Below are 19372 nucleotides of genomic sequence, written 5' to 3' on the forward strand. Positions count from 1 at the left end.
TGAGGAAAATAAGTATTTGAACACCCTGCTATTTTGCAAGTTCTCCCACTTAGAAATCATGGAGGGTTCTGAAATTGTACCCGTAGGTGCATGTCCACTGTGAGAGACATAATCTACAAAAAAAAAAATCCAGAAATCACAATGTCTGATTTTTTAACTATTTCTTTGTATGATACAGCTGCAAATAAGTATTTGAACACCTGTCTATCAGCTACAATTCTGACCCTCAAATACCTGTTAGTCTGCCTTTAAAATGTCCACCTCAACTCCATTTATTATCCTAAATTAGATGGACCTGTTTGAGGTCGGTAGCTGCATAAAGACACCTGTCCACCCCACACAATCAGTAAGAATCCAACTACTAACATGGCCAAGACCAAAGAGCTGTCCAGAGACACTAGAGACAAAATTGTACACCTCCACAAGGCTGGAAAGGGCTACGGGGAAATTGCCAAGCAGCTTGGTGAAAAAAGGTCCCATGTTGGAGCAATATTTAGAAAATGGGAAAAACCACCCCAAGAACACCATCCCTACTGTGAAGCATGGAGGTGGTAGCATCATGCTTTGGGGGTGTTTTTCTGCAAATGGGACAGGGCGACTGCACTGTATTAACGAGAGGATGACCAGGGCGATGTATTGCAAGATTTTGGGGAACAATCTCCTTCCCTCAGTTAGAGCATTGAAGATGGGTCGAGGCTGGGTCTTCCAACATGACAATGACCCAAAGCACACAGCCAGGATAACCAAGGAGTGGCTCAGTAAGAAGCTTATCAAGGTTCTGGCCTGGCGTGGCCTAGCCAGTCTCCAGACCTAAACCCCATAGAGAATCTTTCTCAGCAACAGCCCAGAAACCTGACTGTTCTAGAAAAGATCTGTGTCGAGGAGTGGGCCAAAATCCCTTCTGCAGTGTGTGCAAACCTGGTGAAAAACTACAGGAAACGTTTGACCTCTGTAATTGCAAACAAAGGTTACTGTACCAAATATTCACATTTATTTTCTCAGGTGTTCAAAAACTTATTTGCAGCTGTATTATACAAAGAAATAGTTAAATATCATACATTCCGATTTTTAGATTTTTTTTTTTGTAGATTATGTCTCTCACAGTGGACATGCACCTACGGTGACAATTTCAGACGGCTCCATGATTTCTAAGTGGGAGAACTTGCAAAATAGCAGGGTGTTCAAATACTTACTTTCCTCACTGTATATAACATGTAGCGTATTTTACATCTTATAAATATACAAATACAAATAATTTCCTACAAATACCTTTATAGAGCTGTGTAATCAAGTTGATATTTGCAGCTCGAAACAGAACAGTTCTTCTCAGTTACTTTGGTGCATTCCTCAGATAATAATGTGTAATTTGTCACATAGGGAATAGTGCTCCCTTTCACGTGTATTGTTACTTAGACTATACTTACAGAGTGAACTGTTAAACATGGACAACAACACAAAGCAGTGTCACTATCTTGGTATAAACGTAGGGACTTGTCAGTTTGATTGGTTCATTGGTTTAAAGACTTGCTTTGGAAACAACATATTTCCAGCAAGATACACACTTTGGCAGTTCAGTCAATCTGCAGTGCAGTTTACACCAATTGTTTTAAGAAATGCACTCACTGTTGTACAAATGCAAATTATGATTTGAAAAATGCACCAAAGTGAGAAAAAATGTATCATAGTTATGATTGTATTTCAGTGGAGACATGTCCATGTTGATTTCACATAGCTTTAACAAACTTGAATGATTTAAATTCAGAGGCTACAATAAGCTACACATCTGGCATGCCTTTTATGGTGGAAATATGCATCCCAGCATAGTTTTGCGTCCGAGGTCTCTGTACGACCTCAAACTTGTATCGTACAGCTCTGGGAGATCGCTGACGGCCAACATCCTCCTCTCGTCTGTGTTCCATTTGAGGATCCACGTTTATTCTGTGTTTACTTTTTTTTTTTTTTCACACACGTGAATGCACGTCACAGCGCTGCTCTTGCGCGTGCCGCGGTCAAGTTGAACCATGTTGAACTTTGACCAATGCACCCGCAACAGCGGCCAAGGGGAAAAATGCGCAGCGGCAGGCAAGTTCTAACATTTGTAAGCAATGGGCGAGAATGGGTTTCACACTACAGGGCTGCAGCTCGCGCATACAATGTAAATGGCCCATTCCACTGCTGTCAAATACAGACACTTGATCACAGAAGAATAAATCAAATCAAATCCTGTTTATGTCAAAGAGACAGAGATTTACAAAAGAGAAGAAAGTCCAGCGAGCTGTACATTATGTTTATGGCTTACATTCTTGAAGCCGCGGTAAAGGATCTGTAGCTCCTTTCGGGAGAAACTTGTCTGGGCTTCCAGTTGCTCCAGGCCCTCGGGGCGATGGCGGACTGTAGACAGTTCAAGCTCATCTTCAACGCTGTCTGGAGAGGAGGAGGAAGAAAGATGGGATGTGAACAGATGCTGTTGAGTCTTTGCAAATTAGCATGTTTAATGCTAGAATTTGAGATATCCCAATACACTGCCCAATATCAGCAAAAGTAAGCAAAGAAACCTATATGTTTGCATCTTTTATATCCAGAATGTCCCATTTTGGCATGAAATGATTACAAATTCTAGATAACCTTCTTGAAAATAAAGAGAAATCCATTTGGAAGCCCTCTATTCTCCTTGTTATATCCGGTCCCTTTATCTGCAAATGTTAATTCAGAAAATGAATAAAAGACAAAAAGCCCCTTTCTTCTCTACACCAAACACAACAACAGAGATAATTAGTGTTATTGAACAAAGTTCCCGTAGGCAGGATGCCTCTTAATGAACCCTGTGGAACTTTTTAATGGGCCTGTAATGATGGCAGATGCTGTCTGGGCCCTGTCAACGACGGCACTGTCCTCGCAGCACTGCGTTTGACTTGTCTTGTTGGCGCAGGTCCTTTCACATACCTGAAGTGTGACACAGTGTCTAAATGCCTCATTAGCGCCAAGGGTATTATTATGACCCAGAGCCAAAAGGCCACGGCTTCTCACCGACCACCTAACCTGATGCTATGGAGCTAATACTTTGTATTCATAGGTGATGGTAACTGACAAGGAAATCAAATAGCTGCTTAATCTTATTCTCCTCATCAAATTAGTCCAGAATGTGTAGATGTATAGCTGCGTCATAATTAGATAATCTGATCGGATTATGACAATTTTAATATATTTATATGAATATAATTTATTCTTTCAATTGTAACAGAATTCATGTTGAAAATCAAGAACATTTTTACAGCAAAGTCTAATATGCGAATAAATATCATTAGAAATAACACATATCACATCACACTATAAAACTAAAACTTTCTATTTGAAACGGTAAAATAAAAAGATTTCTAAAAAGGAGTGTTGCTTAACTCCAGCTCGAGCAATCTTTTGTGTCTAAAAGCATACATTGAGTGTGTGGCGCCAATACAAAGAGCCACAGAAAGGAAAAGCATTTTAGTCAACAACAAAAACAAAAACCTCATAACAGAGAGAGACAGAGAGCCTTGGAAGAGCCACTTGCTTTGATTACTGGAGGATGGCTTTTTGGCTGTGGAGCATGGAAAGAGCCTCATGAGTCGAGCTCTCACCCCGCGCTTGTGGACAATCTGAGGGTATCCTAGGAAATACAGCATTAGGACTTACGGTTACCCAGGCAACTAGCAGCCTCAGTACATTCTCGGAAACTGGACATGCAAGAGGTGAGGGTCTATTAAAGTGCATATAGACATAAGGCATCCTCATAGTTGGTTCTTCAGGACAACATCACAGTATTTTACAGCATGTTAGTTTAAAGCCGCAGCTCCAAAAGGCAGACTTAAATATGATTGTTTTGATTTTATTATTAGACGTACCAGAAGTATATTTAAAAAAGCATAGAAACTTGAACCCAAGCACACAAATCTGGTTTATATAGAACTTGAATGGTTACAACATCTGTGGTATACAAGCTGCTGTTCCATCTGTGTGCATCTACATATAAACCTGTAGCAGTTCAAGGTATCACTGCAAGTTCAAAGATTCAATATCCTTTTAATCCCACAATGGGGAAACTCACAAGGTCACAGCAGCAAGGGATTAATTAGAAAAATTAATATTATTACATTATGGGGCGGCTGTGGCTCAGTGGTAGAGTGGTTGCCTGCCAATCGGAAGGTTGGTGGTTCGATCCCCGCCCCTGCAGTCATTGTCGAAGTGTCCTTGGGCAAGACACTGAACCCCGAGTTGTCCCCGGTGCTGCGCATCGGAGTGTGAATGTGTGTGAATGTTTATCTGATGAGCAGGTGGCACCTTGTATGGCAGCCCCGGCGACAGTGTATGAATGTGTGTGAATGGTGAATGTTTCCTGTAGATGTAAAAGCGCTTTGAGCAGTTGTTAAGACTGGAAAAGCGCTATATAAATACAGCACATTTACATTACATCCCTGCAAGTTCTAGGTATTTCTGCAAGTTCACTTGGGTACATTACTTTTTAACAGGTGTCCTAGCACATTGTAGATCAGGGTGTATTACGACATCTCATTAGGTGTCAACTGTTTTCACACCTAGTCCAGCAATCTCCTTGGCATCTTTTCCTCTTATCCGTTTACCAAAATCAGCTATGGCTATGAAAAATGACATCATAAATCTGCAACCTGGTCTGACATCATGGAGGTCCAGTGGAAAATTGGCTGTGAGATGAATGACTCAGTGTAAAACTACTGGGCAAGAGAAAAACAAGACCTGACAAAGGTTGTTGTGGTTGGAGTGTAGGTCAGTCTACCTTAAAGTAGAGATGGTCCATTTTTGCTTCCCAATATCGATTCTGATACCTGAACTTATGTATTATTACGTATTATTTGTAAGCATTATTATTACGAGTACTGATCCGATACCAGTGTGTTATTTGTTTTAACAGCTGTATCCTACTGTCCCTGTATGGATGTGATATGATTTCTATCTTTGTTGTCGGTCTGGCTCAGCTGAAACTCTCTGTGAAACATGAAGAAACACAGACACTGAACGCCACAGGACTTTATTTTATTATCCAGTTTGACAGTCAGTTATAACAGAAAAACAACATAAACTACTTTAACATAGATTTTCTTTAGGGCTTTATTACGTGGTATCGGATCAGTGCATAAACTCCAGTACTTCCCGATACCAATACTAGTGTTTAAGGCAGTATCGGAGGCGATACCGATACTGGAATTGGAACATTTCTACCTCGAAGTGCACTACACTAAATACATTGAGTTCACATAGGTCATTAAGGTATGTACCATGGCTGCAAATATTGGCACATCATATTTAAAAAAGGTATTTTGACACAAATCTTGCCTTTAACAAATATTGTGTCTCCTGCAATTTCAATTTTGCAGTAGGACATATTGCGATTTTGAATTTTGATTAATTGCTTTGCCCCAGTATTTGGTCATATACCATAGACCAAATTAAATGTGACCCGATGATTAAAATGCTCAGCAGAAATGGTTAAGTTGGAGAAAGCTCGACCAAACGTGAATTTAAGCAAGCTTTCAAAATATTGCCATACACTTCTGCTGGCAAGGACCTCTGACAGAAAGGTTGTAAAGAGAAAAGCCTCATCTGGTCCCAGTCCTTTTACCGTGACGGTGTGCAGAGATAAACACAGCACAGATACAGAGCAGGTGGAAACGCTCTTGGCTCAGATCTGTCACAATGTACACAATAACCAACATTACAGTGCATGACAAAGCTCTCATAAAAGTTACTGTTGATTCTGTTTAGTCCTGCTCTCAGCTCAAGACCAGCTCCGGGTGCCCTCTATAATGACAAAATAACTTTAAGATTTAGAGGATGAAGAGACAAAGTTCAACTCTTATTTGTTCTTGTTACCTGCTGTCTGACCCATACCTTCCTTCCTAAGTGGGGAGGAGACTTCTAAGTGTCTTAACTGATCTTCAACTAGACAGATATTGCTTTTGTTATTAAGGGATATTGTTCTTGACAGCAATCTGGCTTTATTTGGAAACATTACTGTACATAAAGACATCGTTTCTAGCTTGAAACTCAAGGACAATGTGCTGGGCTTTAGTATATTCTTTAGCACTTGAACAATGAGCGCATTGGGGATGTTGTGCAAACATTAGGACCTAAAGAGCAAACCATCTGTACCATCACTAAAACAACTGAAAGCATGGCTTTTGGTGAAAAGCTAAACGAAAATGAAGGCAATAAAAAAAAAAGATCTCTGAAGTTGAATAAAGCAGAGCGGGAGTGACACAGCGCTTAATCAGGCAGGAAAAGAGCATGCATGGCTGTCTGATTAATGTTTGCCCTTTTAGTTTGTTGGCAGAATGGATCCGACGCCCGAGTGTGATATTATAGCGAGCTGCTCATGCTGTGCTCTGGTGGCCTTACCCAAAAAGGTCAAAGGTTACCATTTCACTGGTTAAGAAGAATCCAACATAAATGGGTGTTGTTGTCCTGAAGAATCAAGTATATCAAGCAAAACTGAAGGATTTTCCAGTCTAAACATTTTAGTGATTCAGTCATTACGTGCACACACATGAAGCCATGCCATATTTTTGCCTTTCTTGAAAGAACAAACCTGACCTCAGCCTGCTGCTATAATGGCAAGTTGCAGCTGACTGTGCAGCTCATCAGAAATGCAATTTAAGCCTGCAGCAGTACAACAGAATGAAATTGAATGCCTTATAAGGGTTACAAACAAAGAACAATGCCTTTAGAAATATAATTTTAATGAGACATGGTCTAATGCACAGTATATTCTTCAGCAAAAAGCCGACAAAGCCGCAAAAATATTTCAACCTGGAAAAATGAATGTGAGAATATAAACCCCCAAAATGATTCAAAAGAACCGATCAATCATAGTTCAAGTGCTACACTCCATCAGGATGAAGGGTAAAACCTCACTAGCCCTAAATCAATTGGATCAAAAATAATGGCTAATGATTATTTGATAAATCTATGTCATGTACAAACTACACTGTCTTAGTTAATGACAAATGGCTGCTTGATATCAATAAATCTCGGGTTAATTCCTGTGCTGAAGCACACAGTTTGATGGACAGCGCTGACAAGCTTGATGCGTCTTTGTTGTAGTAGGAGGGTATATGTAGAGCAAGTGCTACACAGAACCAAATGATGGCCTGGGGGTCCACATGGGTGTGTGAATTCAATTGAAATGATTAAATGGATCTATGATGAGGAAAGTTGAGGTTTAATCCTTTTGAAATCGGCCAAGATGGTTTTAATTTCAGGCGTTAATAACTTTCATCAGACATCATCATGTATTTTATTTCCCCTCCTTTCTTAGTTATTACAAGCCTTTCCCCCATTGTTATCAGACTTAAATAGTGCAGTGTGTGCACCCTTTGTCTTTAAGAGCTTCTGTGTATTCCTGTGTGTGTCTGAGACAAGGTCTTAACTCATACAATTTAGCGCCAGCTCCTGGCTGCCCCTTTATAACTGTGGCGCCAAGAAGGCGGGGCTCACCAAAGTAGGCCATGACTCCAACCGAGCACAACTTATCTTCTGACAGCTTTGATGATAGCGTTACAGTCGGCAGCACCCGACGGGTGAGCCAATCCAACTTCAGTAGTGGTGTGAAAACCTTTGGCAGTGGCTCTGAGTTACAGTAGGCCCTCATCAGAAAGAGTGAGTTTTAGCAGCCTGGGGCATCAATTTGTAATTGTTTACGTTGAGAGTGAAGCATTTTCCTTGCTGTTTTTGCTTGACTGAGCGCGTTACTTGTTTTGCCGGAGCACCCTGAAAGCCTTGAGAAGATAAATCCTTATAGTAACGCAGGTTGGAAGAACGCCCAACGTCATTTAACTCCACAGCAAGTAAGGGTTGAGTAAGGACGGGTGATTTGATGGTTGCCTAGTGAGAATAACCTAAAATCGGGGCATCTTCAACAAAAAAAGCAGTGCATGCGCCTTGTGTTTCGCAACCTGGAAACACACTTTATCTGAAAGTGGCCCTAGACTGATTGAATGTGTCTCAATGACCTCTCTCGGTTTCACTTAATGCTTAGACTAGAAAGGCCTGTTTAAACAAAGATAGAAATTGTGAAAACCCTTTTAAAATATTAAAACAGCTACATTGATTGATTTGAAAACATTACCCTCCCTTCATTTGTTTTTTAGGGAATATCTATATCTCCAAAAGAACACTTTGTCACAAGATAATTTATCATTCTTCCAAATGAAATGTAGCTTAGTTAACTGAAAAACTTTAACCGTGAAAAGATCCAGTAATAACTTTAGTAAAAATCTCATAATTAGTACTCTTTGTGATCATACGTACATGATTAACAGATGTATTTATAGTCTTAGATGTATAGTATGTGCATACATACAATATAGACTGATCAACACATTAGTATCATAGTAAAATGGAATTAATTTCTACCCCCTGCAAATCAGATTGGTCTTATAGTTACATGACACTACTGGCATAATCTTTATCACTTATATCACTTAATAACTTAACTGTCATTTTATATAATTGAACATTTCTGGATGTGTTAAATAGATAAGCTGTTCCTAGAGCCGTAAATCACTGATATCCTGATGTGTGGCTGACTGACCAGAACATTCCCAAACTTACACAAATCAGATTTCTTCCCTTAAACTGACACTACTGTCAGGATTCCAATCAATAAGCTCCCACTGTGATAACACACCATTCTTACAAACTTAACACGTAAAACAAACTCAATACTAATCTTATCTCAACGTGAGCTCACTCTTAATATAGTCTGCTCCAAGTACTGGCAAAACAACACAAGACAATCAACCACCAATCTTAGCATACCAAGGGCATCACAGTTCACTGTGTCTACTGCTGTCCATGTAAGGGCTAAGTGTGTAAACAGTCACAATACAGGTATGGATAATTGCAACGGCAGACCAAAGCAGCACTAGTTGGACATTATCAAAAAGTTACTTTAAATTTTAAGCTGATGGGAGTATTTAATATCTCAGGAGAATTTAAATTGAAAATGAAATGATCGGGCTTCAGTTTGAGATTAACATTGCTTAAGCACATTATAATCAGTAGTCATTTTCTGGGACATTTCCAGTCCCTTGTGTGAGTGATTGTATCTTGCAGTGGGCACCATTGCTGTTCTTCCATCCTACTGCTTTTTAATATGACTCTTTGGTTTATGTTCAAACTGGTTCCTAGTTCAGAAGTAATTCATTGCTGCATTTTGGGAATATATCAGGAGGCAGGGACCAAAAAAGAATATCTTATTCCCTACCAGTAAATGTAAATGTGCTGTATTTATATAGCACTTTTCTAGTCTTAACTACTCAAAGCGCTTTTACATCATACAGGAACCATTCACACACATTCATACACTGTGGCCAAGGCTGCTGTACAAGGTGCCACCTGCTCATCAGATAAACACTCACACACATTTACACTCCCATGCACAGCATTGGGGGAAACTCGGCAGGCAACAACTCTCCCACTGAGCCACAGCCGCCCCTAAATTCTTCCCCTTTGACCAGTCAAAATTCATCATGGTAGCTGTAAAACCTTCATGTTGAATTGCATGATATTTTGGTGAAAGCTAATGTTTGGCGACATGCTACGCAGGCTGGTCACTACCTCTTTTAATATTGAATTTAAACTGTGTCATCATTCTGAAGGTCAACTCTTTATTAGTAAAACTGTAGCCTACGCATGGAGAAATTAGAGAAAATCATATTGCCATGTGGTCAATTCCACAAATGAAATGAAATCTAAGTCAATACACAAGAGCCAGGGGGATAGGTGAGTCCACTTAAGCCAAATATTTATAACACACACAGCCAGTGTTTAATTCCCAAGGCTGCATATTGTTTTTAAATGAAACAAGGGCAAATGTGACAGACACTTTGCAGCTAGCCTTCAACTGAAATTACATCCAGCGAGAGCGAAACAAGGACGGCAGATGAACAGTGTCTGGCAGCCTGGCCAGTGGTGGATTTTATCCATGCTGGCATGTTTCCAGAAAAAAAAGGCCAGTGTGATATCAATCTTGCACTAACACTACTGGCATGAGTTGTCCCTCAGCAGAATACTAAATTGGCAGTATAGTCTGGCTGTTTAATACTGTACATACTGTAGTATAAAGTAAAATAATTAGGTTGCATTAATGAATGTAATACCTATAGGAATGCTTTTACTGTGCTTTACCGGAATGGGATATTTTGGATGTACACACTCTGCAACTGTGTCTGTTAGAAACTTTCACTATATGTACAATGGAAACTAAGTGGAGATGGGTGGGATATTGTGAACCTACACAGAAGCATGTTTAAAGAAACTGCTAATAGTATGTGTATTGGAAAAAAACTGTCTTTTTACAACCTTCGACTTCCTTCAGAATAATAATCCAATAGAAATATGCAAACTGATATCAAACAAGTGAACTGTAAAACGGTCCATATTAGTGCAACAATAAAGGTAAATCCAGATATGCCTGAGGAAAAAGGATCAAAAGTCTTGCTTCTTTGCAATGGCCAACTTTGCCTTTTATAGTACCAAACACTTTTTTAACATTACTTTTGGGGCATTTTAGGCCTTTAATTGGATAGGACAGCTAAGACTTGGAAGGAGTTGAGAGAAGGGGAATGACATGCAGCAAAGAGCTGCTGGTCGGAGTCAAACCCGTGGCCGCTGCATTGAGGAGTAAACCTCTAAATATGTGCATCCGCTCTACCAGGTGAGCTAACCAGGTGCCCAGCACCAAATGCTTTCTAATGCTCCAAAACAAATTTCAGCCGACATCCAGAATCCCAGAGCTGCCAACAGAGGACATCTGCTGATTACACTTCTGTTTTTGCGAGTGTTAGATCTGTAGATCTGTGTCAATAAAAGAAAAGTCATTCAAACACAGTCTCCACTGTGTAATGAAAAAAGCTTTTTTATATCAGATAAATCACATGGAAGATGAGGGAGGTGGATACGGATCTGCCATTTGTTCCCACTTGGTGTACCCAACTACAAATAAGCCCAACGATTGGAGTCGACGAGAGCGATATGTCATTGCTGTTATTCAATAAAACAGTCTCCAGTTCCTTTTGGCAGCCAGGAAAAATGGCTTTGAAATCGACTTATGGAAAAAGAGAAAGAGGACGGCAGGATCACTGCATGGCCTCTCTTAAAACCAAAAGCCATTTTGACACATTATTTAGTCCACAAAGTCCAACACCACCAAGTCTAATAGTCCTGAATAAAAAACACTATTTTGCTTTTTAAATCTTTCGGCTGAGCTATAAATTATCCTCTGACATTACATCAAGTTTTGTGCTTCACTGCCAATGTTAAAAGGCAGATAGAGTCCAAGCAGACGGGGACTAGACCTGTGTACACAGCCAAATGGACTGAAGCCTTGATTATTCCCCTCCGGTTAGCCATTGCAAGACAGAAGGCAACATAGCACAAACTACAGTTGCTATATACTGGCAAAAAGAACGCATTAGCCATCATTGGCCATCATAATCGCTTTCTGCCATTAGTGCAATTTGCTACATTGTGGTTTGGCTCATGCACTTACAGTAGTTATAATCAGTTTAAACAAGCCAATTTAGATTTAGGGATATTTTTCCTCTCAACTAGTACACTAACAGAGATATAATCATAGCAACATACATATAGAAAAATCTAAATAAGTATTGAACATATGAAATTCCAGTGGCTGGACGTCAACTAAACTGCTGTCATCTGCTGTTCTGTTCTGAGTGGGACTGACTGCACTGACTGGAGTGCAGGGGACTGAATGTCAAGGTTCTTTATGAGTGAGAGCATGCTCTCACGCTGGTCATAATGACACACCATCAGAGGGCTGAGGCATTTATTGGAATCTGGGGGAAAGAGCAGTTTATGCTTTTAATTGCAATCATTAGTCACTTGGAAGTATTTCAGTAATAGTCTGTCACACAGAAAACCATGGTCCGGCATTCAAGGTAAAGGTACTATGGCTTTTCTACTCCAATCATTTTGAAGATTATAAGGTTAGGACAAGGGACACAAGATACTATATATATTTCACACAAATAGCCTGAGATCCCGAAACAACCCTTTTGAACTAAAATATATTTTTCTCTATGTACTGTAGCTCAGCGAAAGACAAACAAAATCTCAAAACTGAGGCAATATGGCATCTGTTGAGATTTGAGACTGTGGAAAAACTCCTCATGAAAATCCCCTAGTAAAACTAAATTGGCTTGGAGGGTTGTTTACTGTTAAAATGACCGAGGAGTCCATGGTTTCTATCCAAGCCAGATGGGTTTATTTCATAAACCTCCGTTAATCATATTAAACTTACTAAACAGACCATACAGATATCAAGCCGGGAGATGCACACATCCTGGACTTGTAACTTGCGCACTCCTTCAGGTACGGTGTCTTTTAGTCTCCATTTGGAACACAAACACATCATTCACTAGAATGATCTACAATTACCTTTTTACCTTCCTACTTCATATCTGCTACAACAATGACGCTTTTCCTCACAACTGTGATGTAAATGTGCTAACCAGTTATGTGGCAGAGCTAATTTCACAAAAATGAGTGAAGTGTTTATGTTTTTGGACTGCCTTGTATCATTTGTTGTTTCGTGTTTACTTCCCAATGTAGATGTCCTCTGAATGTTAAGAAAAGTCAAATTTTTTGTGTTAGGACTGCCTGGCTTCACAGCTGTTGCTGATATTTTATTCATAAAATTGTAGCTCTGTGCAGTTAATGTTTTTGATAGTCTACAGAAATCCCTGCTAGTAAGAGAGGTTCACGGTCGGCACATATCAGCACTTTCCATCCCAGTGTCCCAGTTCTCTTTGCATTAGTACTGACAAAGTTTGCAGGGAGACCAGGCTGTTTCCACCACTTTACACTAAACACTCCAACAACTTTTTCCCTCATCTACTGAAACTAGAAGGCACTATAAAGCATTGTTCATGCTTAACCCAGCAAAAGAAGGTTGCAATTAGAACTTGTTAGCGAGGAACTACTGCATTATGCATTAGAATCTGTGTCCTTGGTTTAAATATAGAAAATATTTTTGTTGCATTCATGTGGCAACACGATTATTCATTTTGTTTGCCGATTCAAGTCATGAGCATGCTAAATAAGTATACTGGTTGTGTAACTTTGATTTAAAAAAAAAAGTGCAGCATCAAAGCACTAGAGATAGCACAAGGTTAATGAAAAGAGTTTTTAACAAAAGAAAGCTTTTATCACAAAACGTAAACTTATATGCAACATTTTCATTTAATAAAGCCTTCACAATCTGCATTGTAAAATAGCGTTGTAGTGCACATTACAATGACATACTGTTTATATATTCACGATTTATAACCGAGGATATCATACACTGGTGCGTTACAGACAATCTGAATTACAATCTGAACATTCGACAATCTGTACATCTTTGTGATGTAATTCCGCACATGCTATTTAATTGAAAACATCTTTAAGAATACAATCTGCCTACAGCTCGCCTACACAGGGAGCCTTTAGGCACCGCAATCACCCATATCAAATCATTGGCCAAGAAGCCTGTCATCCTCCTTCTATCACAATTTATTATCTGTGATGTTTCCATCAACATTGATTGCTTGAGTGATACTTGTCCTCGCCGTTCTGACTTAAATTGACAGACAGAGTCCTCTTACATCCAATAAGCTCATCTACTGGGCCCTTCTTTTCTCTACAGACACCAGAGGGACCTATAACTTAGGAAGCTCAGGCAAAGGTTAAGTCAATCATGTCACCGCTCTCAATAGGTATCATGGAAAACAGCCAAAGGGTAATAGGGCCAGTTGGTTGTTGTCCTTTAAATGGATCGGCCCATGAAGGACCAATTATATTTAAGCAGGGAAGCTGCTCGCAAAATATCTCACGTTTCACTACTTGTGTAACTCAAGTATTGTTCCCATATTTTAATCTTTTAAATCCTACTTGCTTTCTTTAGTTATATTTAGATTTATTTCCCCAGTTGATATTGCCAATGAAATTAGCAGAACAGCTCTTAAAGGCCACAATTTGAAATCATGATGAGATGCAAAACACTTCTGCTGAGTCAGCTTTGATGATGGATGTGCGTCAACAAAGAAAACAATCCCATAAAGATGCAGTGCCGTTTATACCACACCCATAAACCAGTGTGTGTATGTGTGTGCTGGAAATGTAAACACTTTTGCACTTAACAAAATGAAGAACATTATTCAATATGTTACATTGTTAAAATTGGCCACTGCAATGGCGGCCTACTTTAAACACCATTCATATGAAGACATAAAGACCACCATGACTAACTCCATCTGCCTTGATCTCTAAAACATAACTGTAGGACCAGCGTAATGTCCACATGATGGGCTTATCTATGGCAGGCATGTCAGAACTGCTAGATCACAACAGAATGCCACCAGACCGCACAGCACACCGTTCATTCAGAATTTTGTATCATCCAAATTGAAGAGGCTTGTTTGATGTTCAAAAGTCTGAGTCTACAAACTCAATGTTTTGGCCACTTCTAAACAGAACAGCCATTTTCCCACATTACTCCAGTGACGTTTCACGTGCTGGAAAACTCCTGAGACACTGACTTCCTCCATCTGATACTGGACAAATAGATGAAATTCGATCAAGAGTGTATACAAGATGTCATGCCCACTTGAATGCATTGGCTTTAGCCTTGTTTTAACAAGATAACTTTGGGGTGTCAGGGATCACCAACGTCATCACAAATTTCAATAAGTTGTTGGAATCCGATAATGGACTGGATAAAATCTTCTAACACGGTACGTATAATTTATGTCTGGTGGCTTTGTAAATGTCTGGGAAATCACTTAAAATAAAACACAAACAAATTATAGGAATGTTTTTTTTTGGGTTAATGAAATAATGGAAAATGATGCAATTACTTTAATGCACAATCCTAGAGAAATCTAACCATATCGTCATTAAATAGTCCGGCTCTTTGCTTGGCAACATTTGCTACAATGGTCTGATACTATCAGAAATATCAAAAGCTATGGTCTCATAGTGTAAATCAGCATATTGCTACAAAATCCCTGACATCTAAACAGAATTTAACTAACTAATCAGCTCACAGACTGCACCAGAAGTCCAGCAACTTCTATTTGCCATACTGTAATTAATTAAGACGAACAAATATTACACAAAAAAGGCTATAACATTCATCATGAGTAAATGTGATAATTTATTGTTTACCTGTAGTAAGCTCTGCATATACTTCAAATACATTTAGTGGTTCAACTTTCAAGTTAACAAACAGCTGAACCCGGCCAGGTCAGTGCTGACACCAACTGTCTCCGCTGCCGGGCCATAAATCCCCATCAAGGACACCGAGAACACAAGAACTTTGTTAGATGGATATCAGCGCTAAGACACTCTCTGCGCTCCAGCCCGATAATTGCAGACAACGGGTCAAAATTGACACAGCGTTCCATCCCTGTTTGGTTAATGGTGTTCTTGTGCATGCGATTGAGGGGGTTTGAGGTTGGGGGTGTTGCTGCATACGGCTGAACCAGAGAATTATTTATCATTGTGTGACACGGTGATTAGTATGCACCCCATGAGGCTTTGCTCAGCACTTTGCATGTGTGAAAAGGATCAGGGTGTGTGTGTATATCTCTGTGTGTATAATAGAAATGTGTTTCTTGTTATGGTGCAGTGCATCCAAGCAAATCAGACTAGAACTTTCTACAAAAGATATATAATTTCTAACAAGAGGGCTCAAATATTTTACTAGCCTTGTTAAGCCATGGTGTACCACTCTGCCAAGGCTATTGAATACTAGCCTTAGTAGAGCTGGCAGGAATACATGCACACCAGTCCAGCTAAATTCATAATTAAACGTTGAGTGGCTACCCATAGGCTGCTCATCAGGCCTTGCTGACTTGCTCACATTCAGAGTAGAATACTCTGGTGATTGTGTATCGGCTGATGTAATGATCTTGTTATTACTCCAAAATGGCAGCATGCCAGTGGAAAAGGGAGGCTGTTCATAAAAAATAAATTTCAGCTCTGAAGTTCTTACAATTTGTTGTACACGTTTTTTGGGCATCCCTGCTAGCCAGACCCCCTCCGCTAGCAATGAGTGGTCTACTACGTCTTGATCTCAAAGCTCGCAGTTTCTCTTTGCTGCCAGCTGATGCTACAGTAAAGAGTGGGACAGTGTAAAATACTTCCAGAGCACGCTCTCAGCGAGCATTCTCTCCTTCAATTTGAAAGTTGTCATTTCAGATCTGCAGCCCCGCTGAAAAACTCCTAAAAGGACTTTAAAACACAGAGGCTTTTAAAGCACAACCTTTTATTCCCCAGACGCCTCAGTGGAGCTGCTCAGGTGGCCAGCAGTAGAGGGATGTGATCGTGCTGGGCAGCTCCCAGCTGCGAACATGTCTGACTGTATGAATGTTAAGCAGAGCGTGCACACTCCCGAGAGGTTTTATGAAAAAACAAGGTGAAAAACATGAAAAACAAGATAGTTATTGGAGAAGGTGACAGCTGCAGAAGGGGATTAGTGTTACTAAAACGTACACAAAAGGTAATTATTGTGACTGCTGGCTTTTTATTACAGTAAGAAAGGAAAGCAGTGCAGTAACTCAGTGGACTGTATCTTCACAGCAACCTGAACTGAAATCAAAATAGGCAATTTTACTAACTGAATAATCAAAAAAGTAATGAATATATGATACGTATTGACATAAGTATCGTGATGGAACTGTGAATTAAATCTCATGTTCCATCAAGTCCCAAAGGGGCTGTTGGATTGAGATCTGGTGGCTGTGGAGGCCGTTTTACAGTACAGTAAACAAAATGTTATGTTCAAGAAACCAGTCTGTGAGATGCTGCATTAGCATGCTGGAAGTAACAATTAGAAGATGGGTACACTGTGGTCATAAAGGGATGGACATAATCAGAAGCAATACTCATTTCGGCTTATTTAATGCTCATTTGTTAGTGAGGGGCCCAAAGTGTGCCAAGAAAATATCCCCCACACCATTACTCTACCAGCAGCCTGAACCGTTTTACAAGGCACGGCAGATCCATGATTTCATGTTGTTTTAGCCAGATCTTACCCTACAATCTGAACGTTGCATCAGAAACTAAGACTCGTCAGACCAAGCTACATTTTTCCAATCTTCTATTGTCCAACAGTGAGAGCATGTTGCAGTTGTTGCCTCAGTTTCCTGTTCTTAGTTGACAGGAGTGGCACCCAGTGTGGTCTTCGGCTGCTGGGGTTTATCCAGCTGACATGATTTTAAGACTCCAATTTACCCACAGCTGTAAAAGCCAGTTGTAATATGTTTGCGAAGATCGGGGTTCTCTAATTTTCAAGACTATTTCCCTAAAAAGTTTTCAGTCTTATTTATTCCCCCCCTAAACCACCCTCCCTTTTGGTATTTCTTGCCCCCCCCCCCCTTCCTCTTCTGAACATGACTTCAGCACAACGTCAATAGCTGTATTGACCGCTCATCAGGTAACAAAGGCTCAGATAGCAGATATTCTGTAAGTAATTCCACTCTGAGACACCTTAGGGAAATACAGATCACACCATCAGGGCAAATGGCGCTCAACACACTGGTTTGGCATCTCGATCATCTCACTATGGAAAATAATCAATGTCATGTTGGCTGCAGCTATTAATGCAGAGCGAGTTGCAAGCAAGTTTCTATTTGCCGATGTTTAGTGAGGCAGGTATACTGCTGAGCATGGGCTTCACAGATCCCCCTAATGAAAACACCGTTCCCATGTGCCTTTAAAATAACAACCACAGCCAATACACAGACAATAACACTCCGTACTCCATCTAAACACTTCTCTCAGGTCAGGTCAGCTTTTTCCAGCTACCCACTACTACACATAAGCCCTTTCTTATTGTATCCCTGAAGATGCAAACCGTTTTACAGACTCCTGATTGATTATCCTAATTAAAAAATAAGCGTTTTTTACTAAACAGCAGTCTGATGGATGGGCTGGTTTTTGAGCTCAAACTGCTTACTATGCTGCTCTACTTTATTTAATGAGGCAACTGCAGTAGGTCCAAACTGAACAGTTTATTTAGGCCTGCCTGGTAAGGCTTTCTATGCCTGTACAGTATGCTCTGTTTGAGTTCACAATGAGATGCAAGAACATTAGAGTTGTAATTTGAATTACTAATGAACGTGCATGTACACATTTTTATGAACTAAATACACAAAAACATGGAAACCACCCTCACAAACCAAGAAAAATGATATGACAGTTTCCATGTCTGACAGAGCAATCAGAAGTTGCTTGTCAAGTTTTTTGATCTTTCTGAAATGAGGCATCGTTCCTGCTCCATACATGTACCTTCCTTCCTCCAGGCAAATCACAAGCACACACACATTTCTGTCACACATTCTGTTTTCAGAACTTCAGCTCGTAAGATAAGACACTCCATTTGTTTTTTCTGAGTCACTGGGTCATGCTTTGGTATGGTGACCTCCATTACATGTCACATTTTCAACTGGCTGTCTTAGAAACTTCAAGTATGTTCCAAAGGAGTTCTAGCATGAATAAGACATTTTCACAACACATTCTATCAGTGAGCAGTTTCATTTATTTCCGCTATAATTTCTCTTTTTCCTTGTCATCCTTCTGCTCATACATGTCCCTCGCTCCCTCAATCTACCTCAGTGTCTTACCTTCTGAGAAGCTGATGAGCCCCAGGAGGTGCAGCAGCTTGATTGATGCAAACACCAGCACAACAATGCCCACGGTCTGTAGCCCCTCTGTCTCCCAGATCGCACTCAGCATTGCTCCACCCTCGGTCCACTCTGTGCCACCATTCCCAGACCCGAACCCGGAGCCCGAGCCGGCCTCATCGGCCTCTGGAACATTGCCAGGACCAGGACCTGCGCTGCCACCCGGCCCTGCGCTCCAGTTCCCCTGCACCCACTCCAGCGCTACACCGACTCACACACACGGGCCGGGTGCCTCCTTGCACCCACCTACTGCCCGCTCACTCCCTAAATCCAGCCTGGTTTAGGCTAAAATGGGATGAGCTTCAGAGCAAGAAATATTGCCCTCAGGTTTGTGAGGAACCTGAAGTCATTAAGGATCTCTCTGATCTGAAGGGGGTCACTGAGAATTGAAAGCTGATTCAAAAAGGAATTAAGTCCACACAAGATGATCTCAATCCTTCCTTCGTTTTCTTTCCTCTCTTTGTAAATGAAAAGACGTGAAAGCGGTGGAAAAGCAGGCAGAGCAAACTCTACTCTTCTCTGACAGTTTGGGGCTCTCTCTCAGCGCACTGACTCCCTCACTGGAAAGGAAAGGGAGGGAAGATGAGAGGGAGTGGATATGAGTGAGGGGGGGG

The 19372-nt window shown here is 40.5% G+C and overlaps 1 protein-coding gene across 5 annotated transcripts in view; it reads right to left on the bottom strand.

The window, feature by feature from the left end:
• The window catches only part of kcnip4 (Kv channel interacting protein 4), a 133280-nt gene that overhangs the window by 10506 nt on the left and 103402 nt on the right, over nt 1-19372 (bottom strand). For 4 of the 5 annotated variants that reach the window (XM_034901319.1, XM_034901315.1, XM_034901318.1 and 1 more), the window contains one exon: nt 2300-2424. In XM_034901319.1, coding sequence (XP_034757210.1) covers nt 2300-2424 — 125 coding nt within the window. Of the gene's footprint in view, nt 1-2299; nt 2425-18698; nt 19312-19372 lie in introns of those variants that run through there. The other variant, XM_034901316.1, reaches the window with a different exon arrangement.

The sequence above is a fragment of the Etheostoma cragini genome, chromosome 19 (genome assembly GCF_013103735.1).
Source record: "Etheostoma cragini isolate CJK2018 chromosome 19, CSU_Ecrag_1.0, whole genome shotgun sequence".
Classification (NCBI taxonomy): domain Eukaryota; kingdom Metazoa; phylum Chordata; class Actinopteri; order Perciformes; family Percidae; genus Etheostoma; species Etheostoma cragini.